General features: G+C 42.0%; 4 protein-coding genes across 8 annotated transcripts; 1 reads left to right on the top strand and 3 right to left on the bottom strand.

Annotated features, from left to right (window-relative positions):
* Positions 1-112: 112 nt before the first annotated feature.
* ccdc77 (coiled-coil domain containing 77) lies at positions 113-10,110 on the bottom strand. 3 transcript variants are annotated; one of them, XM_058407457.1, is made up of 13 exons: positions 9,973-10,110; positions 8,568-8,620; positions 6,677-6,726; positions 5,311-5,470; positions 5,069-5,211; positions 3,843-3,939; positions 3,667-3,748; positions 3,495-3,580; positions 2,903-3,051; positions 2,548-2,794; positions 1,867-1,992; positions 1,631-1,783; positions 113-522 (listed from the first exon to the last, which is right to left on the bottom strand). In XM_058407457.1, the coding sequence occupies exons 2-13, from the start codon at positions 8,610-8,612 to the stop codon at positions 376-378; spliced, it is 1,485 nt and encodes a 494-aa protein (XP_058263440.1). In that variant the 5' UTR covers positions 8,613-8,620; positions 9,973-10,110; the 3' UTR covers positions 113-375. The 3 variants fall into 3 exon arrangements, with proteins under 3 accessions (XP_058263440.1, XP_058263441.1, XP_058263442.1); XM_058407458.1 differs by lacking the exons at positions 8,568-8,620; positions 9,973-10,110 and adding an exon at positions 7,384-7,467; XM_058407459.1 differs by lacking the exons at positions 8,568-8,620; positions 9,973-10,110 and adding an exon at positions 6,940-7,152.
* hdhd5 (haloacid dehalogenase like hydrolase domain containing 5) lies at positions 7,770-11,303 on the top strand. Its single transcript, XM_058407460.1, has 8 exons — positions 7,770-7,903; positions 8,946-9,164; positions 9,252-9,364; positions 9,479-9,572; positions 9,880-9,913; positions 9,999-10,173; positions 10,572-10,760; positions 10,892-11,303. The coding sequence occupies exons 1-8, from the start codon at positions 7,796-7,798 to the stop codon at positions 11,301-11,303; spliced, it is 1,344 nt and encodes a 447-aa protein (XP_058263443.1). The 5' UTR covers positions 7,770-7,795.
* A 477-nt stretch (positions 11,304-11,780) lies between these two features.
* Positions 11,781-16,502, bottom strand: LOC131364341 (ras-related protein Rab-19). 2 transcript variants are annotated; one of them, XM_058407464.1, is made up of 5 exons: positions 16,447-16,502; positions 15,973-16,057; positions 15,476-15,664; positions 13,586-13,769; positions 11,781-12,351 (listed from the first exon to the last, which is right to left on the bottom strand). In XM_058407464.1, the coding sequence occupies exons 2-5, from the start codon at positions 16,021-16,023 to the stop codon at positions 12,074-12,076; spliced, it is 702 nt and encodes a 233-aa protein (XP_058263447.1). In that variant the 5' UTR covers positions 16,024-16,057; positions 16,447-16,502; the 3' UTR covers positions 11,781-12,073. The 2 variants fall into 2 exon arrangements, with proteins under 2 accessions (XP_058263447.1, XP_058263446.1); XM_058407463.1 differs by lacking the exon at positions 16,447-16,502 and adding an exon at positions 16,136-16,190.
* Positions 16,503-17,190: 688 nt separating this feature from the next.
* Positions 17,191-22,755, bottom strand: ccdc34 (coiled-coil domain containing 34). Of its 2 annotated transcripts, none has more exons than XM_058407462.1 (7): positions 22,658-22,755; positions 21,774-22,043; positions 21,360-21,483; positions 21,156-21,263; positions 19,993-20,151; positions 19,765-19,894; positions 17,191-17,396 (listed from the first exon to the last, which is right to left on the bottom strand). In XM_058407462.1, the coding sequence occupies exons 2-7, from the start codon at positions 22,034-22,036 to the stop codon at positions 17,191-17,193; spliced, it is 990 nt and encodes a 329-aa protein (XP_058263445.1). In that variant the 5' UTR covers positions 22,037-22,043; positions 22,658-22,755. The 2 variants fall into 2 exon arrangements, with proteins under 2 accessions (XP_058263445.1, XP_058263444.1); XM_058407461.1 differs by lacking the exon at positions 22,658-22,755 and adding an exon at positions 22,226-22,361.
* Positions 22,756-24,526: the final 1,771 nt, after the last annotated feature.

Here is a 24,526-nt window from a genome sequence, read left to right as displayed (position 1 = left end):
GTGTTTATTATTGACTTCATTAATTATCTGTCTATCCTATTGATCTGCAAGTGAAGATAATATTTTATTATATAAAATTACTCTTCAGATAAAAAAAAATTAAAAGGCCAAAATACCTGCAAAATATTCTTTTTTTTTATTAAACATCTGACAAAAATAAATAAAATAGAAAAATCACAATCTGAAAAATCCACTGTTCTGGATGGCTATATCAACAGGTCAATGTTCTACACTAATCCTATTGAATAATGAACTGGTCCATCATTACAATACAACAGATTAACCTACCCCACTAGTGGCACTTTCACAGTGATATTTGGCATTAGACTGTCCTGAAAAGACTCAAAAAGGGGAAGATTTTCCACATTTCATAATTCAACAGAATCTCAATTCATTCTCTAGTCCGTATATCTTTGCTTTTAGGCTTTTTAATTCGCCCTGGATTGCCTTGGTGCGGGCGCTTGACTTTCGAACTTCGTGCAGGATGGCCAAGTCCTGATCTGGCCCCACGTTAAGAGTCACCTGAAAAAGAAATGGATCATGTTACGATTCACATTTACTTGGAAGTCAATTTAATCCTCTGTGTTTTACAAAGTCCCAGAAATTATGTAGAGGTTTTGGTGCCATGATAACTGATTTATGCTGGTGAGAATATCTGAGCAGCAAATAAGTAAAATACTGGTTTCCAAAAAGCACTTTCCAGTAGTTATTTCAGCACACCCATTCTTCCTGTATAGCCTTTTTATGGTTTATACACTATATTGCCAAAGGTCATAGGACACCCCTCCAAATCATTGAATTCAAGGTTTGGGCTCAGCCCCTTAGTTCCAGTGAAAGGAACTCTTAATGCTTCAGCTTCATACCAAGACATTTTCGACAATTTCATGCACCAATTTTGTGGGAACAGTTTGGGGATGACCCCTTCCTGTTCCAACATGACTGCACACCAGTGCACAAAGCGAGGTCCATAAAGACATTGATGAGTGAGTTTGGTGTGGAGGAACTTGACTGGCCTGCACAGAGTCCTGACCTCAACCCCATAGAACACCTTTTGGATGAATTAGAGCGGAGACTGCGAGCCAGGCCTTCTGACAAATGCACTTCTAGAGGAATGGTCAAAAAATCCCATAAACACTCCTAAACTTTGTGGAAAGACCTCCCAGAAAAATTGAGGCTGCAAAGGGCGGGACAACTCCATATTACATTCATGTGCATGTAAAGGCAGACGTCTTAGTTTTGGCCTGGCTTGCAGTTTCCGCTCTAATTCATCCCAAAGGGGTTCTATCAGGTTGAGGTCAGGACTCTGTGCAGGCCAGTCAAGTTCCTCCACACCAAACTCACTCATCCATGTCTTTATGGATCCCTTTTCCCACAAAGTTGGGAGCATGAAATTGTCCAAAATGTCCTGAAGCAATAAGAGTTCCTTTCACTGGAACAAATGGGCCCCTGAATTCAATGATTTGAGGGGTGTCACAAAAAGAGAGAGAGAGAGAGAGAAATAATATTCCAAAAATTGTGCTCCTTTAACTCTCTGCATTGACATTGTCAAGATTTAATGACAAGGTGAACACTTAAAGTCTATATTTAATGAAATTGTTTCCCCTCAACAAAGTTAATGCTGGCTAATCACCTTAAAGAGCTGCTTCTCTACATCTTTGAGTTTCTGTCGCAGATGTTTGATGTCAGTCTTGAAGCCTTCCACCTCCATGGATCGCCTCTTTTCCAGAGCTTCGTAACGCTGAGTCATTAACTGGAGACGCTTGGCCATTTTGTCTGAGCGCTCCTGCACATCCACACATCACATCATATGGGTACCGCTTTAGAATTTCATTTAAATACCAAGTTCCTTTACATTTGTCTACTTGCCTTGAAGATCTCCCGACCGACATCTCCTTCTTCTCGGATTTGTGCTAGATCGGTCTCCAGACCTACACACTGCTCTCTGTACATGTCTGCTAGCTTATGGGCTTGCTTCAACTCTTCTTGCAGCGCCTGTCGAAGGAACATCAGAGCGACATGCACGGGGTCATCACAAGAATAATGAGGTTGCCTTATTTTGTTTTTTCTAGAGAAGATCCTGAGTATTCTGTTGGATCGGTCATGGAATGGACAGACTCTTCCATGATTAAGTGGACGATTGGACCGAAAGGTCAGAAAGATATTGCTCATGATCCATATTACAGAGGGGCCCAAATCCAGATGTAGCCGATTTTTATTATTTATTTAACAGCTGATTCAATACATTTTTTTTTCCGTTTACAGTTGTCAGCTTGCTGTCTAAGTGGCTTGGCAATAAGTTACATGAAGAACATGCAGACTCTCTGCACACTGAGCAGAGATCCCAAACTGCGGGGATGCAAGTCAAACAAGCTAACTACTAAACCACCATGCCCCTGCAACAAGAGATTGATTGTGATCTATTGTAAATAGAAATCAATTCCTTCAGAGTTAATGCTGAACAGAGTTATATCTAAACACTTCGATGTCTCATCTACCAAATGTCCTGGAGATGCTAACAGGATTTCCTCAAGTACGAGATGCTCTTACTCTGATCTCGTCCCGATGCATCTGGCTGCTCTCTGGAGTGGGTTGGGTGAGAAGTAGTGGGGTTGTGAAGGCTCCTGGTTGCTCTTGGAAGCTGCGTGTCTCCCTCAGCCTCTCCTGGCACAAGTCCAGCTCTCTCAGGAGCCGGTCCTTCTCCACCATCCAGCTCTTCTCATGGGCTCGACTTTCAAACTTCAGCTGCAGGAAGTCTCTGGTGCTCTCATAGAGCAGGTTCTGTGTGCGCTGGAGTCTGAAGAGATAATGAGAACAAGTAGACTGAGAAACGTTTGTGTATACAGACGGCTAGTTTTCACTCAAGAAAATAAAAGTTAGGATTTTGTCAGAAAGATGGAGCTACTTCTCGGTTAACGCAGTGATTCTCTCCTGGTCTCTCTGACGCTGGACCTGCCCTTCCTCCATGTGAATTCTTCTGTCCTCCAGCAGGGACTCCACCTGCTCTTTAGCCAGTCGTGTCTGCTCTTCCAGCTGGGCCTGCAGAGCCTCCACCTAATGGCATCAATCAGAACACATACTTCCTGTCTTCCATCAAGAAGCCAACTCTGTGTTTGAAATTCTTTGCTCAATCACTTCTTCACTGCTTTTTATAGAGACAGAATTGACACAGCAGTGAGGAAGCCGGAGGGAGGGAGGGAGGGAGGGAGGGAGGGAGGAAGGAAGGGAGGGAGGAAGGAAGGGAGGGAGGAAGGGAGGAAGGGAGGAAGGGAGGGAGGAAGGACGGACGGAAAGACGGACGTAAGTAAGGAAGGACATGAGGAAGGAAGGAGGGACGTAAGGATGGAGGGACGTAAGGAAGGTCAGACATAAAGACGTAAGGAAGGACGTAAGGAGATCGTAAGGAAGGGCGGATGTAAGGAAGAGCGGATGTAAGGAAGGACGGAATTTTTTCAACTTCATTCTTAAACTATTTTTTAAAAGGTTCTGAAACACACCTGTAGTAAGAGAGTCTGGTTATCTTTCTTGTACTGCTCAGAGTCTGTGTAATCTCCTCCACTTTTGGACAGTTTTTTTCCCCCCTCTACAGGAGACAGATTCAAATTCTGAACAGCGAACAAATTTATCACATAAATGTATAATTCATAAAAGAACAATTAAAATAAAAACCTTTAGATGATCCAGGCCTTGGTTTTGCCACAGTTCCATACTCCTGGGCTCTGGGTTTGAGTTTCTTTTGTGGAATAGTGACCTAATTAAAAGTTACACAGGAAGCTGATGTTTGTTCTGTATCTGCAAGCACATCCATGGATCAGCAGTAATTCAAAAGAAATGAACCTTCTAACCTTGTGTGGAGGTTCTCTGTGAAAATAAGTGATCTCGCCTGTGTCTGGGCCCACTAACGCTAAAAGATGCTGAATCTTCTTCCGGTCCTCAAGTTCTCTATATAGCAATAACAGTAGACTGAAATTTTAAACATTTTACTGTAGCAACATTATATTATATATAGTAAGAGGGGTGGCTGATGTTGGAAGAGAATGACATTAATGTAAGTCACACTGGATAAGGGTGTCTTCTATACACTATATTGCCAAACGTTTTGGGACACCCCTCCAAATCACAGAATTCAGATGTTAGGCTTATCCCCTTAGTTCCAGTGAAAGGAACTCTTAATGCTTCAGCATACCAGGACATTTTGGACAATTTCATGCTCCCAACTTTGTGGGAACAGTTTGGGGATGACCCCTTCCTGTTCCAACATGACTGCACACCAGTGCACAAAGCAAGGTCCATAAAGACATGGATGAGTGAGTTTGGTGTGGAGGAACTTCACAGAGTCCTGACCTCAACCTTTGGGATGAATTACAGCGGAGACTGCGAGCCAGACCTTCTCGTCCAACATCAGGGCCTGGCTTCACAAATGCGCTTCTAGAGGAATGGTCAAAAATTCCCATAAACACACTCCTAAACCTTGTGGAAAGCCTTCCCAGAAGAGTTGAAGCTGTTATAACTGCAAAGGGAGGGCCGACTCCATATTACATTCATGTACATGTAAAGGCAGACGTCTAAATTTTGACCTGGTTTGCAGTCTCTGCTCTAATTCATCCCAAAGGTGTTCTATGGGGTTGATGTCAGGACTCTGTGCAGGACAGTCATGCTCCTCCATACCAAACTCGCTCAAGCAGCAAGCCAAATTGTGATAAAAAAAATAATCATGAATAATCATGATTGTAAAAAAAACTGAAGCTCTTGTGGGGTGTTTCCAGTCTGCAGTGGTCCGTATCTATCAAAAGTATCCTTTAAGTCCTGTAAGTATCCCATGGAGGCTCCACTTCGCAACTTACAGGACTTGCTGCTAACATCTAACATCAGATACCACAGCACACCATCAGGGATCTAGTGGAGTCCATGCCTTGATGGGTCAGGGCTGTTTTGGCAGCAAAAGGGGGACCAACACAATATTAGGTAGGTGGTCATAATGTTATGACTGATTGGTGTATGTGTGTATATATATAACCACAGCAATCCTGTAAACTGGTAAAAAAAAAAAATAAATGAATAAAATTCTCACTTGATCTTAAGTCGGTCGTTCTCAGCATACAGCCGAAGAGCCTGTTCTCTCTCCTGGAAGAGGTAAACCTGCATATCACTCAGAGCCTTCTGAAGTTCTGCAATCTCCTCTTCCCGCTGCCGCACTTCCCACTGCAGCTTGTGCTACAGGAACATACAAGCGCATGACCACTTCAAATTTACACATGAATACAAATAGCAGGACATACACATTTGGTCACTGTTCTCAGTGTGAAGCCCTACCTGGTCCTCTGTAGTGCTCTTATACTTCTCAAGCAGCTGCAGCAAGTCATCGTTTTCTGCATCAAACTGAGCCACTTTCTGTCTGTAAAACTCCAGCAGCTCACGAGAAGGTCTGAGATAAGCCAAGCGCTCAGAGATTGGGGGCAGCGGAGTCTCGCACCTAATCCACACAGAAGAAACAGGAGAGTGATGTTAACAATCGGCAGCATTTTTTTTAATGCAGCAAAAAAAGTAATTGTAGCTGAGATAATACATAAAGTAAGACTAGTTTAACAAATTAATAAAATCTCATTTTTGGTTTGAGGCTATGTTTTAAGGCAAGTAATATACATCAATCAGGCATAAAAAGGGGTCTCGGTCCCCCTTTTGCTGCCAAAACAGCCCAGACCCGTCATGCACTGTGTATTCCGACACCTTTCTATCAGAACCAGCATTAACTTCTTCAGCAATTTGAGCAACAGTAGCTCGTCTGTTGGATCGGATCACACGGGCCAGCCTTCACTCCCCATGTGCATCAATGAGACTTGGCCGCCCATGACCCTGTCGCCGGTTCACCACTGTTCCTTCCTTGGACCACTTTTGATAGATACTGACCACTGCAGACCGGGAACACCCCACAAGAGCTGCAGTTTTGGAGATGCTCTGATCCAGTGGTCTAGTCATCACAATCTGGCCCTTGGCATCAAACTCGCTCAAATCCTTATGCTTGTCCATTTTTCCTGCTTCTAACATCAACTTTGAGGACAAAATGTTCACTTGCTGCCTAATATATCCCACCCACTAACAGGTGCCATGATGAGGAGATCATCAGTCTTGTTCACTTCACTCATCACTGCTCATAATGTTATACCTGATCGGTGTATGTTTTAAACATGTTCATGTCTAATTAGTGAAGTTCTTGCTCCTTTAATACACAATATACAACCAAAAGTTTGTGGACACCTGACCACCACACCCCCAAACTTTGTTCTCTGTTCTCATGCTGCAGCATTACAATTCCCCTTTAGAAGCCTAAACCTGTTCCAGTATTGACGATGCACAAAGCGAGAGCTCCATGAAGACATGGTTCGTCAAGGTTGGCATCGAAGAACCCTACTGTCCTGCACAGACGGTGTGACTCAACCCCACTGAACACCTTCAGGATGAACTGGAACACTGATCGCATCCTAGTCCTCCTCACTTATAGGAACACAAAAGCTCAAAATCTAGATGAAAGCCTTCCCAGAAGAGCGAAGCTTATTAGAACAATAAATAAAGAGAGGACAAAGCTTGCAGTGAAGCGTTCAACGTTGGACATATGGATGTGATGGTCAGGTTTTGGTCATATAAGTGTATGTGGCACTAATATGGACTCTTGAAGACCTACCCTTCTCGGACACGCTGCCGTGTCGGTGAATCCATCATGCTTCTTATTGCCTGGAAAGACAGGAAAATTACCAAATCATGTAAATCCAGTCCAACGTATATTAACCTAACATAGTTTATATTCACGATCAACATCAGGATTTATAACTGGACATACTGGTTTATAACTAAAATATCCCAGACTAATTAACAAGCAAAGAGCGTCCTATTGATCACGGAATTAAACCGAAATGCCCGAAATAGAGTGCAGATATTAGGGAATACCTTCTTTATTAAACCAAGCCTTGGAGTATAAACAGCCAGAGTAGCTTGTTAAATGTCGCGCGGTTGCCAGGCGGAAATGACGTAACAGAGTGACGCGAAATTTAAACCGTCTGTGCTACACAACAACTAGCTTAGCCGTTTCAGTAGCCTTATTTAAAATATATATATTTATATACGTTTATAAAATGTATAGCTTCACTGCTTCACCAGACGTTCACCACTAAAACAATTCTATTTAAGCAACAATAAACAAATCCTTCTGAATAAATAATTTAACGATGAAAAAATATACAGCTAATTTTAAAGATTAAGAGTGTCCATTATTATTAATAGCACTGCGAACGAAGTCGCTGTAATTTAATTTTGGATGATATTGCATGTTTAAAAACATTTACATCATAATTTTATTTTTTAAAAATATATTTGGTGGAGTACAATTGTTACCTTATACAGGACACGAATTCGTGCTTTTGTGTGTGTTCAATACGGAGCTGGGTCAGAGTAAAGCCAGCCAGAGTGCATCAACACTGCGCTGTTTATGCGCAAACACGCAGCAAGAGTTTAGGTAGTTGTCAGCTGATGTTAGCCGACGGAATTCACGCTGTTCATTTATCTTTATTTTTGAAATAGTCAGTACTATTTGGAGTACTGCTTGTGGATCTGGATCGTTGCCTGATTTCTCCAACTAAACAGTCAATGCCATTAGACTGCAAATTATTTTTGTATCGATGGCCAGACTAGGCAACTAGCATGATGCAGTTAAACTAGTTCACCCAGTTGGTTAGCAGCTGCTCCTAAATCCTATGGAGTGAACACGGTAGTTATCTAGTTACTGAATTGTTATAAAGTAAAAACAATGGCAGGGTTTATTTGGCGACTGAAGATGTTTAAATGCGGGTTTCAGGCTCTGAAATGGAACCGAACAGCGCTAACCGGCTCAGCGCATATACGGCACTACAGCAGTGTAAGTTGACCCATTCATCGACTTTTCTATAAATGTTTATGTTAAATGGTTTTGTTTGGTATAAGTCAAACAATAAGTAATGATATTGTTGATCTATTGAAGGATTGCCGGTGTTCGGGAAAGCTGCATTGTTTCGATTTGTTTATTTGTCTGCTCGCTTGTGCGCATGCGCGTTTCCACACGACTAAATAAACCGGCAGTCAGAACTGGACAGAGCCGGCTGTGGATCGGGAATCGCCCTTTAGTGACCTGAAACATGATCGTTGACACGATTTGCATAACATATTTCCATGTTTTAACAAAGTTCACCCATAGGTTCAAGTGAAAATAAAAAAAGTTCCCCTTTGCCCATCAAACTAAATTAACTCTATTTCATTATTGAATATTTGTAATGTTTTCCAGTAGCATCATTGCATCTGTTATTGATACCTAATAGATGAACTGGAACACTGATCGCATCCCAGTACTCCTTACCTGAATGAACACAAAACCTCACAGCCTAATCAAATTGTAGAGGAAAGCCTTCCCAGAAGAGCGAAGCTTATTATAACAATAAATAAAGAGAGGACAAAGCTTGTAGTGAGGCATTCGGCATATGGATGTGATGGTCAGGTTTTGGTCATATAAGTGTATGTGGCACTAATATGGACTCTTGAAGACCTACCCTTCTCGGACACGCTGCTGCCGTGTTGGCGATTCCATCATGCATCTTATTGCCTGGAAAGACAGGAAAATTACCAAATCAAGTAAATCCAGTCCAACGTATATTAACCTAACATAGTTTATATTCACAATCAACATTAAGATTTATAACTGGACATACTGGTTTATAACTAAAATATTCCAGACTAATTAACAAGCAAGAGCGTCCTGTTAATCACGGAATTAAACCGAAATGCCCGAAATACAGTGCAGATATTAAGGAATACTTTCATTAAACTAAGCCTTGGAGTATAAACAGCCCGAGTAGCTTGTTAAATGTTGCTTGGTTGCCAGTTGTCAGCAGCATCATTGAATCTGTTTTTGTGATCTGTTTATAAAGCCTTCCCAGTGCAGTCCTCAGAACTCTTTTGGTCTGCTTTTCGACATTGACGGGGTCCTGGTCCGTGGAAGAACCCCGATTCCAGCAGCCAAGCAATGCTTTAGGAATCTGGTGGATGGAAATGGAAAATATAAAGTCCCAGTGGTCTTTGTTACCAATGCTGGGAACTCGGTTCGGCAGACCAAAGCAGAGCAGCTATCACATCTTCTAGAAGTAGAGGTCAGTCTAGCAAACTAAAAAAAAAAATGTGTCCAAGAAGTTAACATTCATCTGTTAATGTTTTTTTGTTTGTTTGTTTTTTTTAAGGTGTCACCAGATCAGGTCATGTTGTCCCACAGTCCTCTACGAGTCTTCAGTCAGTTCCAAAAGATGTGTGTGTTAGTGTCTGGACAGGGACCGGTTGTGGAAGTTGCACAGAAGTATCCTTAAATATTCTGTTTCATTTTTACAGCTTATGGTGCTGTTCATATTGATGTCAGTCCAAATATACAGAAAAATAGGAAATACTTTGACTTTAACAAAACCAACTCCAGCTTGGGCTTTCAGAATGTTGTCACCATTGATATGTTACGAGAGGCGTACCCTCTGCTGGATGTGGTGGATCACAATCGCAGACCCAAAGAAGTGGTGAGGAACTGCATTTTCACATGGATGAACAGGAATTAGCTTTTAGATCAGTTTGAAGACTGCAAAAAACCAAACACGAATTGCAATATTTCTTTGCACACACATGTAAAATGACTTCTTTTCCCATTTCTTACACACTATGAATTCATTTCTTCATGAAAAGGTTTGAGAAACCACTCTTAACCACTCTCTTAGGAACATCTGTATAGGAAAACATTTAAACAATCCTTCTTTTACAGTGTTGAATAAATTGAAATTAATTGTATTAATACTGGAGTGTAAATTGCATATAATCTATATGTTTTAGGTTCCACCATCCAAGGACCTCCAACAAATTGAAGGTAAGTATTATTAGTCAATGTTAAGTTTCTTGAGTTCCTTCACTTTCAGTTCCACTTACGTTTCACTTAACGCTTGCATTTTCAGCCGTCGTTCTCTTCGGTGAGCCAATCAGGTGGGAGACTAACCTTCAGCTGATTGTGGATGTTCTCCTGACCAATGGGAAGCCAGGAAATCCTGTGACATCAGTGCATTACCCACACATCCCTGTGCTGGCCTGCAACATGGACCTGTTATGGATGGCAGAGGCAAAGAGTCCTCGGTCAGTTTTTCTTCCTTTTCTTGTAAAAGTGAGCTCTCTAGTGGCAATGGCCTGACAGTTCCACAGCCATGTGTGGTTGGGAACCAAAGGGAACAAAACTGGTTATTTTTCCTTCCCACAATCAATCACAGTGACACTAGACAATCGTCGGTGTCCGAGAGCTGATGTATGCACACGAGGGCAGATAGCACTTTCCTCTGAGTGTGTTATGCTGCCCAGTGATGCGGCTTGAGCTACAGTTGTGGTCACCTGGCCTCATAGGTATCAAATGAAGCACATCACTCTCCTCAGGGGAAATATTTAAATCATTGATTTTTTTGTAAGCACATGTACAATATGGTTCTACTTCTATATTAATGTCACATTGTGGTTAATACTCTCCTGTTATTCTTGTTCAGATTCGGACATGGAATGTTCCTGGTGTGTTTGGAAAGCATCTATAAGAAGATCACAGGTTATGATCTGCATTATGAGGCACTGATTGGGAAGCCCAGTGTGGTGACCTATAACTATGCAGAGCTGCTGATCCGACAGCAGGCAGAGAAACTGGGCTGGACAGAACCTGTTCAAAGACTCTATGCCATTGGGTGAGTTAGGGGGATGGATGGATGTCTGTCTGTCTGTCTGTCTGTCTGTCTGTCTATCTATCTATCACGTTTTGTAGTATTCCAGATCTTTATAGACATGCTTTTCTCTAACAAAATCTGTTTCCCCACAGAGATAACCCCATGGCTGACATCTATGGTGCAAACCTCTATAACCGCTACTTGCAGTCAGTGCACCATGGCAGGACTCAGGTACATGCACAAGGTGGCTCAGCCAGTCATGTAGCGGCTGATTTCCACTACGAAACAGTTGACGATGCAAAAAACTCAGGCAAGGTGATGGTCGGGGGCTCGTACGAGCACCGTCTACCCGAGAGCTGCAGCTCCATCTTGGTGTGCACGGGCGTCTACAACCGAGAGCAGCAGGAGCTCTCCCCTGAGCAAACGGTCACAGAGCAGCGCATTTTCCATGGCCATCGGGATTTCCGCTTCGATCCAACCCTGACCCAGCCTTCTTTTGTAGTTCAGGACGTGTTCGAGGCCGTCAAGCTCGTCTTCCAGCAAGAGGGTTCTAGTCTGACCTAAAACAAGAGGCTACTCGGGCTACCACAAATACATAGACAATTAGAGAACAAAAGCGAACACCTCACACACTGGAAAAGGTACTTATGAAGAAATGCAGTGTAGCTCTAGGTCAGTAATGTATACAGTAATACAAGACTGAAACAGTAGCTACTATATAGGATTTTTAAATAATTACACATAGAAAGTAGACTGTTTTTACTGATAAAGTTTTAACAAAGCCGTATTTTAGAGCAGTTCTGCTTGTTTTAAATCAGACGTCATGTTTACTGTACTATTTACATAAAGCCAAGACGGCTGTCTTTTTCAGCATTGAAGAGTTGTAATTATTTCCCTCATACATCATTTTATCGTTGGATGCAAAACGTTTGGTTGTGTTTGTGTTTGCAATTCTCCTTGTTATTTTAGGGATTTTAAAAAGGATTCATTTTTTTCAAGACCTTAAGTGTTTTTTTTACAGAAAGTTCCCGGACATAATGGTCATTTCTCCACTTTATTTTTCATTAACATGGGAAAAGAAGACAAAAGGTTTAAGTTAATTCATAAGTTAAATAATCATATCAGTTACAATATCATATTGCACACAGTACATACATGACCCCCTGTGTGTTGTATGCACTGTCTGAGACGGTAATGTAGTAAGTATTGGAGAATGGAGTGTGTCACCATTTCTTTTGAACCAAAAGTCCCTTTACTAATGCAGTTAATGCTTGTGTTTAGAGAATGTAGAAGAGGTCTCTGAAAGAACATCATTCCTTTAAAGCCCCAATATTTCAGCAGTCACAAGATTTCTTCCCTAGGGACTCCACTTCATCGACTGGGTGAGTCTCAGAGTATAGAAGGAGATTTGGGGAATCTAGTGGAGCTTCCTGCGGGATTAAGCCTCCAGTTCGTACTATTAGCTCTCGTGCCATTAGCTCAAAGGCTTCTTGTACATTATGGTTCTCCTTAGCAGATGTCTCCAGGGCGGCCAGAGCACCCTTCTGTTCAGCCAGAGTACAGGCGTCCTCAAACAACACCTGTCGTTGGGGCTGCAGGTCACACTTATTACCTGAAGAAAGAACAAAATGGAAGGTGAGATATTTTAGTTGGAATGTTGGTAAGGACAAAATACTCTGAGAGCAATTCTATACAACTTGCATGAAATAAGAAATTAGAATCCTGCTACAGAAAGTTGTCCATTAATGTTAAGCTCAATTCCACATGTACTTTTGTTGTAGACCCTATAGTATACACAAACCTAATGTATAGCCTTTCCTGTGGAAACTCGGGCACTGTGTAGATCATCATGACATGAGAGTGTATTGTGAATGGAAGGTTCAGGAATAGAAACCACTATGGCTTTAGTAATAAATACACCGATCAGGCATAACATTATGAGCAGTGAGAGGTGAAGTGAATAACACTGATGATCTCCTCATCATGGCACCTGTTAGTGGGTGGGATATATTAGGCAGCAAGTCAACATTTTGTTCATGGGCGGCCAAGGCTCATTAATGCACGTGAGGAGCGAAGGCTGGCCCGTGTGATCCGATCCAGCAGACGAGCTCAAATTGCTGAAGACGTTAATGCTGGTTCTGATAGAAAGGTGTCTGCATCACAGTTTGTTGCGTATGGGGCCGCATTGCTGCAGACCAGTCAGGCCCGTGCTGACCCCTGTGCACCACCGAAAGCTCCAACAATGGAAACGTGAGAATCAGAACTGGACCACAGAGCAGAAATGGTTCAGGAATGGTTTGATGAGCACAACAATGAGTTTGAGGTGTTGACTCGACCTCCAAATTCCCCAGATCTCAACCCAATCGAGCATCTGTGGGATGTGCTGGACAAACAAGTCCAATCCATGGAGGCCCCTTGCAACTTACAGGACCTGCTGCTAACATCTTGGTACCAGATACCACAGCACACCTTCAGGGATCTACTGGAGTCCATGCCTTGACGGATCAGGGCTGTTTTGGCAGCAAAAGGGGGACCAACACAATATTAGACAGGTGGTCATAATGTTATGCCTGAACAGTGTATAATTGCACTATATCTTATCAGTTTATTATATTCAAGAATGACTAGACCAAGTACTGGCCTGGACTCTGTAGTCCTGTTTGCTATGGCATTCATTCAGTACAGTAACATAACCCACAATTTGCCCTCAATGACTAACAAACGTCTTCAGACTTTCTGCAAAGATTAAAACAATTGCTCTCATTTATACTGGTTGCCAGTCCAAGGTTCAACTGAGGTTCCTTCCCGTACATGAACACAGAATAATAAAATACAATGACTCATACCTATAAGTACAAAGACTACATTGGCAACTCCATACTGTTCTACTGCATGTATCCAGTGAGGTAGTGAGTCAAAGGTGGAACGGCGTGTCAGGTCATAGGTGATCATAGCCCCGTGGGCACTGCGGTAGTAATTCTGTGTGATGGTGCGGAAACGCTCCTGGCCAGCCGTGTCCCAGATCTGCATCTGCAGTACAGAATGAATCTTTCATGCAAAAACTGAACAGACAGATGTGTTTATACTACAGCTTTAACGACATTTTGCAGCAGGATTGTCCAGGATTGAACTCACAATTTTACAATAATCAGTTGAATATTAGGGGTAAATGAATGAATATTGCAAATATAGTTAACAACTAATTTAGTAAACACTGTATTAACCATTTATTCTTGCTATAAATAATTAGTACTAAAAACATAGGCCTACTGGTTACCAACATGCAAATGTTGGACGATGCCAACAGATTTGACCAGGATAAATAATGAAGAAAAAATGTTTAGAACATGACAAATAATGGTTTAAGCATAGTTTAAAAAATTGTCTCTCAGTCTGGTGCATTTTATTTTCTCACTCAGTCCGAAATCAAGAAGCTAGCAATTCTAACTTGCTAATATTGGAACTTAGAGCTCATAAGACCTTAATACAATGAAACTGCACTTTTGACCACCCTGATGGATCAGTATGAGCTGAATTTTGTATGATTATATTGTTAGAAGTAGGCTATTAAGTAGGTGAACAATCTGTCTACCATGCTAATATCAGAGCTTAGCCCTTAAGAACTTATTACAAAATAAAGAGACGTGTAAGTCATTATGAACTGAATTGCAAGTATTTATCATGTAATAATTTGACTTTCAAGCACTTTTGTCCTTCATAGTGTTGTCATAACAGTCTTTGCTAATGCTGCCCCTAGTTACTGTGTTAATCCACTGTAATTTCTTGGGCGGAGCTTATTTAACTCCACCTGTTTAGCCAGACCTAATATTGACTAATTTTAAAAGCTTTAAAAGTTCTGAGCAGTGTTTAGGACTATGGGTTCTCCAGGACCATGGCTGGGAAACTTCACTGCAGCATAACATTATGATCACCTCCCTAATATTGTGCTGCCAAAACAGCCCTGACCTGTCATGCACTGTGTATCCTGACACCTTTCTATAGCGATTTGAGTAGCTCGTCTGTTGGATCGGATCACACGGGCCAGCCTTTGCTCCCCACATGCATCACTGAGCCTTGGCTGCCCATGACCCTGTCGCCGGTTCACCACTGTTCCTTTCTTGGACCACTTTGATAGATACTGACCACTGCAGACCGGGAACACCCCACAAGAGCTGCAGTTTTGGAGATGCTCTGATCCGGTGGTCTAGCCACAATTTGGCCCTTCGTCAAACTCGCTCAAATCCTTAAGCTTGCCCATTTTTCCTGCTTCTAACACATCAACTTTGAGGACAAAATGTTCACTTGCTGCCTAATATATCCCACCCACTAACAGGTCCCATGATGAGGAGATAATCAGGTGTTATTCACTTCACCTGTCAGTGATCAAAATGTTATACCTGATCGGTGTATCTCATACGTGTTAATGGGTTTGGTTCATTTTCTTCATTAGGAAAATGAATGTATTTGGCACTAGGCATCAGTCAATCAGTCTGTAGCATGCAAAAATCAAAAGTCTTGACCTTAAATGGTTAAACCGGGCTAGATATTGAGGAAATCATTTTTGAGGGAGTGTTATAGCTGACGCACATCTTATTTTCTACAAAGTATATCAGGTTTGTCAGATAAAATCTCACACAAAGAAATATCTATAAATAAATAGCTTTAAGACTCAAACAAGCTAATACAGTGGGAAAGCATATAATTTATTTAACAATTTATCCTATTAAGGTACTCACCTTCACCTTCTTGCCATCTATATCCATGGTATGCACCGTAAAGTCTACACCGATAGTGTTATGCTGATTTCCTCTAAACTCTCCAGACTTGAAGCTGTGAATGATGCACGTCTTTCCCACATTGCTGTCTCCAATGAAGATAATCTTAAACAGGAAATCACAGGCGTCCTCTTCCTGCGCTCCTGTGGACTGTGTAGTCATGATGAGCACCGAGATTTGAACACACCGCCAGCTTCCACGTCCGACCGATCCCTGTAGCTTGCTTCGAACTACTGTACTTCAATGGCTTTTCAACTCTTAATCATGATCAGAATATATTCTCTCATTGTGACCGAAAATGAGTTCTGTATGAAAAGCACCCCTATATCTAATATACTGAAATCTTTTAACTTACATGATTTACTAACTCCTATGACCTGAGAATAGATTGAACGGACCGATCGCTGCTTCTCCGGTTTTCTCTTCCCTCCTTAAAATGTCAACAAACACACCCCTACCTGTCCTGCTGAGGGAGATTTCCATTTGCCGGCCCATTTGCACCACTGCATCTCCTGGAATTGTTTTCAAGCACACCTTGGTGACCTAGAGAAGCACACACGTTTGTTTTCCATTGTTCACTGTTTAATAGGTTTTTAAAATACGCAAAAACGAGAGTCTCACCTTTGCCGAGGGGAAAACATTGATACACGTTTTCAATTTTAGTGTCTTGGGGAGGTGACCTTTGGTCGGCAAAGCAGCGTGTAAACACGTAGCTTAGTGAAGCATGCCTGGTCTCGTTCTAACAGCCTTTTGTTCTTATTCGCAGAGCACGGGCTCAGCTTTCACAACTGCTATCAATACTCTCAACTACGGAGAATGAGAACAGCAGATCCTGACTAACCTCACCCCAAAACACATTTCAGTGAGAATTAAAGTCTTGCATTAGAGGTACTGACTCTCTGAAGGGGAAAAAACAAGCTTAAAGTGATTACCTTTGGTCCCTGAAAGCGTCCTTATGTAATAAGTTATGATGATAATGCTGTCCAAGTGTGCAAGACCTTCTTCATACTCATCCACAAACTCCCACCCTCATCGGCTTGTCGTCAACACAGTCCACAAAGCCACAAGGCACTGCCGGGTACTGGACAGTACACAGTGTGTGAAATGGACATCTGGCATTTACTTTCGAGTCAAAAGCTTTTTTTTGTGTCCAGAGAAATTTTTTAAAGAAAATCAGCTTTTTGTAGAAATGAAAATGACTTAGGATTAGCATACGCTGACGATATCCAACATGAGATTTGCTGTATCATTGTTTGATGAATTCTGTACTCCATTGAATACACTTTCCTTCGAGCACACAAGGCTGTTTGTTGAGACAGAGACGTCTTTGTGAGTGAAGTGTAGGAGTAAGCCTGTATGCATAAACAAGAATAGAGACTCATTAATTACTAATCCCAGCAAGACACATTCCCAAGTCTTGTTTTGGTTCCTTGGAAACTCTTACATGAAACTAAACATACAGTATGTGTTGACATCTTGAAAATCTTGCTTATGCAGTAGAATTTTATTGGAAAATTTCAGTCATAAATGACCACATTCCTGTGTGGTGTCCGTGATTTGGAAAACTAGCCTGTGAACAGTATAAAACGCTAAATGCATGCAAGGTCAAGGCTATAAACATTTCTAAAATAGACTGTTTTTAGTATGCACATTAAAAGTTCCATGTTCCGTGTGAATCAAAGTCTTTTTTTGGATGCAAAGCTGATCGTGTCTTTCGGTGTATAAGTGAGGCACGGAGTTGAGCGATATTTTGGTGGACCCGGCTGCTTCCTGTGTACTGACTTCTTCCTGGGCGTTCTATCATGCTGGGGAATGTGAATGGGTTTCCAGGGAATAGGATTTACAAAACTGGGAGCTGGATAGTTGAGATTGTCATAGCCACCTGAAAACAAAATAAAGGGAAAGTGTATTTTACATGAGGAAACTTTAAAATCTAAAGATATACACTTATATTGCCAAAAGTTTTGGGACACCCTTCCAAATCATTGAATTCAGTTGTTGTTTTTCAGGGGTTGGGCTCAACCCCTTAGTTCCAGTGAAGGGAACTCTTAATGCTTCAGCTTCATACCAAGACATTTTGGACAATTTCATGCTCCCAACTCTGTAGGAACAATTTGGGGATGACCCCTTCCTGTTCCAATATGACTGCACACCAGTGGAGAAAGAAAGGTCCATAAATGTCTGCCAAATGCCAGAAATGTAAATGTAAATGTAAATGTAGCACTCACACCTATTGTCATGAAGTGCTTCGAGCGACTGGTCCGGTCACACCTCAAAAATCCCCCCCCCCCACCGGACCCACACCAATTTGCCTACTGCAGCAATAGGAGCTCAGAGGATGCAGTGCTGCACTCTGTAGTCACACATTTGGACAACAACAATAAACATGCACGTGTACTGTTTGTTGACTTCAGTTCTGCCTTTAACACTGTCATTCCCTTCAAGTTAACCACTAAACTTGGAGATCTTGGCATCAATACCCCCCTCCGCAACTGGATTATGGACTTTCTGACCAACAGACCCCAGCATGTTAGATCAGGCCACATCTGCTACACCACCATCATACTTTACACCGGCGTACCACAGGGCTGTGTGCTGAGCCCGTTCCTCTACTCCCTCTTCACCCAAGACTGCAAGCCTATGTATGGATCCAACTCTATCATCAAGTTTGCAAACGACACCACGGTGATCGGCCTCATCAGTGACAACGATGAGGTGCAACACTTGGTCTCATGGTGTGGTGACAATAACCTGCTCCTTAACACCAGCAAGACAAAGGAACTCATCGTGGATTTCAGGAGTGAGAAAGGAAGAACGTACAACCCCATCCACATCAACGGAATGGCTGTCAAGCGGGTATCCAGCTTCAAGTTTCTGGGGACCAACATCTCAGAGGGCCTGTCCTGGACCACCAATGCCTCCAGTCTGGTCAAAAAGGCTCAGCAGTGCCTTTTTTTCCTGAACACACTGAAGAAGAACCACCTGTCTTCAACCATCCTGGTGAACTTCTACCGCTGCGTGATTGAGAGCATCCTGACCAACTGCATCACAGTCTGGTATGGGAACTGCTCAGTCACCGACCGCAAGGCACTACTGCAACGGGAGGTAAAAACCACCCAATGCATCATAGGAAACCCACTTCCTGCAATTGAGGACATCCAGAAGAAGCGCTGCCTACATCAGGTTCACAGCATTCTTAAAGACTCTTCCCACCACGCCCATAGTCTTTTCAAAACTTCTACCTTCCAAAAGGCAATTCAGGAGCCTCCGGACCAAAACCAGCAGACTAAGGAACAGTTTCTTTCCCACAGCTGTCTCCTTACTGAACTCTGTCCCCCGCTGAACCCCTATGCCCTTCCCTCACCTCTACACACTCCTCATCCCCCTTTATGGTTGACTGTATTTACTTCATCTAGCCATGTCACTTCTACGTAGGCAATGCATCTAGCACACATTCACATACTGTATATAATTGTTCATAGCCACAGCCTATACATCATTTGCACAGTCCATCTGTATTGTATGCACATGGCACTTAATCTCCTGTGTATATGCTCATAGCACATGTATACTGTCCATATTACTCTGTATATTATGTCCACAGCACACACACACATCTATTTATCATAATGATAATACTGTATATATATCTCTGTATATATAATTATCCCCATTATACTGCTTTGTTCTGGACATCTGCCCTTATCTGTACATATTGTATTACCTATACATAATCCAAAGTATTCTGTACATCATGTCCATAGCACATACATCTGTATATCATGTTGATAATACTATACATACCCAACTGTAATTATCTCCATAGTACTGCTCCTATTTGTACATAAGTCCTTATCTGTACATATCAGATTATCTACATTACTGTATATAAAGCACTTGCACTTATGGTTAGATGCTAAACTGCTTTTCGTCCTGACCCCAACCTGACAGAACACCTTTGGGATGAATTAGAGCGGAGACTGCGAGCCAGGCCTTCTCGTCCAACATCAGTGCCTGACCTCACAAATGCGCTTCTAGAGGAATGGTCAAAAATTCCCATAAACACACTCCTAAACCTTGTGGAAAGCCTTCCCAGAGGAGTTGAAGCTGTTATAGCTGTAAAGGCCAGGTCAACTCCATATTACATTCATGTGCATATGAAGGCAGACGTCCCAAAACTTTTAGCAACGTATATAAGACGATCCATTTCATTTTGAATGATTGTTTTTAATAGGTAATTTTCCACGTACCAGCTGAACATGCTGATGACTCGCATGTATGTCTTTCTTTGTCCTTTATGTTTTTAAGCCACTCTTTAAACTTCTCATCTGCTCGCTCTTTACGATCTCTCTCCTCCTTTTCTCTTCTAGCGATTTCTTCCTGTTAGACAAAATAAAGAAACAAACAAATAAATAAATAAACTGACAATAGGTCATCTTCTTTACTTGGAATAACTGCAAATGCCTCTATGAACGTACTTGTTCTTTCAATTTCCGTTCCTTTTCCTCATGCTTTTTTTTATGCAGCCACGCTTGATATTTTTCTTGGGCTTTCTTTTCGATCTCCAACCTTTTCTGTTCTTCTTGAAGCATTTCATTTGTTTTCTGGGACTCCCGGCAAAGCTTTTCCTGTTTCTCCTGGGAAAGATAAAATCGGTTGGTAATAGGAAGAAATTGTAGATAATTTAACAGAATACACCCTGAATGTGGGGGAGAGTAGAATTAGTGTTATTTTTACATTGACACTGCTGAAAGTTTGCTCATTTACTGGTAGGGAAAATGATGGAACTGAAACAGAGCTCTGTAGGAGAAACAGAGCTTCAAAGATGAGTGGCCATGAAAGGATGCACATCGTCAGCAACAATACTCAAATAGGCTGTGACATAAAAGTGATGCATGGTTAGTGTTAATAGGCCCAACGTGTGCCAAGAAAACATTCCCCACACTTAAAACTGCTGGCTTGTATCATCTTCATGAGTTTATAAATTGCACAGCTGCTCTGTTAGTGTATTTTATCTCACAGATTGCGACCTCTGGTGTTCAAAATGGTGCAACTGCACTAGAATACAAACATTTCCACAATGCACACCATCACATTTCGGCAGTGCAATGCACCCTATTTGTTGATCTTTAGGCTGCTCCCTGTTTGGAGTTGCCACAGCGGATCTTCGATTTGGCACAGGATGCCCTTCCTGATGCAAACCTCCCATTTTACCCGGGCTTGGGACCGGCACTGAGAGCTAACTCTTCAGCGGCTGGCTTTGCTCCCTGCCCGGGAATCTGACCCGAGCCATGGCAATGAGAGTGCGGGATCCTGCCGCTGGACTACCAGGAGGCCTATTTCTTAGTTAACTTTAATTATCTCACAGCATTGTTGAGTAACAGTGGTGCTGGCTGTTATTAAAACTACAGGTTTATATTAAAGTTTGTGGGCTATTTTTTGTGCCAGACACTCCATGCTAACAAAAAAACAAATGTCAGTATTGACAAATTGCTGTGGTATAAGTGGAATAAAACTTAATGAACGTCTTCAAGCCAGCCGGATCACTCTTTTTTTACATCATCATGCCTTGTTTTTATTCCTCACATATTTTACATCTAATACATTATTTCTAATAATGTAAAAAGAACCTGAGAGGTACCTGTTCTCTCTTCACTTGAAGCCACTCTTGAATTTTACACTCACTCACTGCTTTTTTTCTTTGTTGTTCCGTTTCTTCTTGCTTCTTCTTTTCGTTCAGAGCTTGTCGCTGAAATCAGTAGTTTTAGCAAAGTTTTAGAAAGTCTCTCTTAAATACTGAATGTTCACAGCACTGTAGTAAACATCCTAATAAAGAAATTTGTACCTGCAGGGATTTTTGATGAATTTTAAGTCGCTCTTCTTTGGCTTTACTCACAAGCCACTGTTCCCATGCACTCAGATTCAGCTGTCCTGTGGCGGTATCGTCTGCGTGAGGGGGGGACTCATTCCTGGGAAAAAAATAAAAGACTCATCATTCTGCATACAAATTGATGAAGCTCTGGGTCATTAAACTGAAGATCGGGCTTCAAGCCCCAGCACTGCCAGGCTGCCACTGTTGGGCCCTTGTGCAAGGCCCCCAACCCTCCCTGCTCCAGGGGCGCTGCATCATGGCTGACCCCGTGCTCTGACCCTTACTCTCAAGGATGGGATATGTGAAGAAAGAATTTCTTCACTAATAAAGACAACTTAAGTTAAAGCATAAAAAAATAAAATATTTGCTTACTAATTAACAGCATACCTGTTCGGACTGATGGGTACAGCATCTTCATGTGCTATAAGAGACGGGTCATCAGGTGGCTGACCGTGTTTCTGTGCTTCTTCCTTATCATCATCATCTGACAATTCAAAGCTATCATGGTAAATGGGGGACAGTAGAGAGTAGGTGGAGTCGCCAGTCGAGTCCACACTCCTGCTTCTGGGGATACTTCTTCGGACAACAGATTTGCTTTTGAGTGGAGTTGAGGTAAAACTTTTCGACGAGGCAGACCGAGGGGCTGACATCCCAAACCTGGCAGGACAAGAAATATCAATGGCTCAGTTCAGTAGCCATCATCCTCTTCATCATCAAGTCATGCAAAAAGAACCACTGACCACTGAGATAGAACATCATCTGACCACTCTTACATTTGACATTCTTATACTGTTCCCAGATAATTGTGTAGGACAAAACACACTTGTCGCAAAACTTACTTCTTTAGCTCACTTTGTTAAGAAATGTTTATCTAGTTAGCCATCTAACAACAAACAGCATTTTCTTGAGTTAACGATTTGTACTGCGCATGTGCGAAAACTCGGGTTTCGTTCTGCGCATGCGCGAACAACACATTACAACCTTATATTATTAATAATATTATAACAACAGTATTATAAACAACCGAAACTGCTGTACATCGTTTCGTCATACTTCAGACGTGTAAAAGTAGACGCATTTCCATACACGCACAGTGCAAATCGAGTAGTGGAGTTAAATTCTAGCTAGCTAACTAGCCCGTTAGCTTCTGTAACACACTTGCAATAGCTAATGTTTTAAGCTAAAGTTTGTTAAAAGAAGCTGTTACACTTTAAATGTCTATAAATGGAACTAGAGTAAAGTTCTGAAACTGGACAGCACGAATAACTCACCAGTTTGTAGAGTAAATTAACTAAAATGGTATTAACAGATTTCACCCTGTGTGCAAGTGTGTTTGTATTATCGCCTGCTTGTAAATGTCCCGCCCCTCTATGTGGCGATTACACCGTACCCACGTCAATCATGTCTCCGAGGATCGTGATTGGCTCTCTAAGTGTAACCAGGCACGCCATAGTGTAAGTCGCGTTCATAGAAACGAAGCGTCTGGGGATGCATCAGTGGGGATGAGAATAACAGTAATATTGTGTGTGGGGTTAAAAACAGTGTCTCTAAGCAGTATGTCAAATACAACTGTTTCATTTAGGATGGATATCCTGTATATGTATATATCAAAATTCTAAAATTAAATTCAAATTTTATTTGTCACATACATAATCGTACACAGTATGATATGCAGAGAAATGCTAACACGACTATTTGCTTTGACCCTTGCTTTGACCTCACAGTAGGTAAAATAAAATAAAAAAATAATATAAATAAAATAAAAATATAAATAAAGTAAGGTAGGGTATATGTGTATACAGAATATGTATAAAATATAGAATATATATAAGAAATACTATATATATATATATATATATATATATATATATATATATATATATATATATATATATATATATATATATATATATATATATATATACACTATATTGCCAAAAGTATTCGCTCACCTGCCTTGACTCGCATATGAACTTAAGTGACATCCCATTCCTAATCCATAGGGTTCAATATGACGTCGGTCCACCCTTTGCAGCTATAACAGCTTCAACTCTTCTGGGAAGGCTGTCCACAAGGTTTAGGAGTGTGTTTATGGGAATTTTTGACCATTCTTCCAGAGGCGTATTTGTGAGGTCACACACTGATGTTGGACGAGAAGGCCTGGCTCTCAGTCTCCGCTCTAATTCATCCCAAAGGTGTTCTATGGGGTTGAGGTCAGGACTCTGTGCAGGCCAGTCAAGTTCATCCACACCAGACTCTGTCATCCATGTCTTTATGGACCCTGCTTTGTGCACTGGTGCACAGTCATGTTGGAAGAGGAAGGGGCCAGCTCCAAACTGTTCCCACAAAGTTGGGAGCATGGAATTGTCCAAAATGTCTTGGTATGCTGAAGCATTCAGAGTTCCTTTCACTGGAACTAAGGGGCCAAGCCCAGCTCCTGAAAAACAACCCCACACCATAATCCCCCCTCCACCAAACTTTACACTTGGCACAATGCAGTCAGACAAGTACCGTTCTCCTGGCAACCGCCAAACCCAGACTCGTCCATCAGATTGCCAGATGGAGAAGCGCGATTCGTCACTCCAGAGAACGCGTCTCCACTGCTCTAGAGTCCAGTGGCGGCGTGCTTTACACCACTGCATCCGACGCTTTGCATTGCACTTGGTGATGTATGGCTTGGATGCAGCTGCTCGGCCATGGAAACCCATTCCATGAAGCTCTCTGCGCACTGTTCTTGAGCTAATCTGAAGGCCACATGAAGTTTGGAGGTCTGTAGAGATTGACTCTGCAGAAAGTTGGCGACCTCTTCGCACTATGCGCCTCAGCATCCTCTGACCCCGCTCCGTCAGTTTACATGGCCTACCACTTCGTGGCTGAGTTGCTGTCGTTCCCAAACACTTCCACGTTCTTATAATACAGCTGACAGTTGACTGTGGAATATTTAGGAGCGAGGAAATTTCACGACTGGATTTGTTGCACAGGTGGCATCCTATCACAGTTCCACGCTGGAATTCACTGAGCTCCTGAGAGCGACCCATTCTTTCACAAATGTTTGTAAAAACAGTCTGCATGCCTAGGTGCTTGATTTTATACACCTGTGGCCATGGAAGTGATTGGAACACCTGATTCTGATTATTTGG

This window comes from Hemibagrus wyckioides, linkage group LG14 (genome assembly GCF_019097595.1).
Source record: "Hemibagrus wyckioides isolate EC202008001 linkage group LG14, SWU_Hwy_1.0, whole genome shotgun sequence".
Taxonomy (NCBI): Eukaryota; Metazoa; Chordata; class Actinopteri; order Siluriformes; family Bagridae; genus Hemibagrus; species Hemibagrus wyckioides.
Note: the sequence above shows the minus strand (reverse complement) of the source record. Positions and strands in the feature narration are given on the sequence as shown.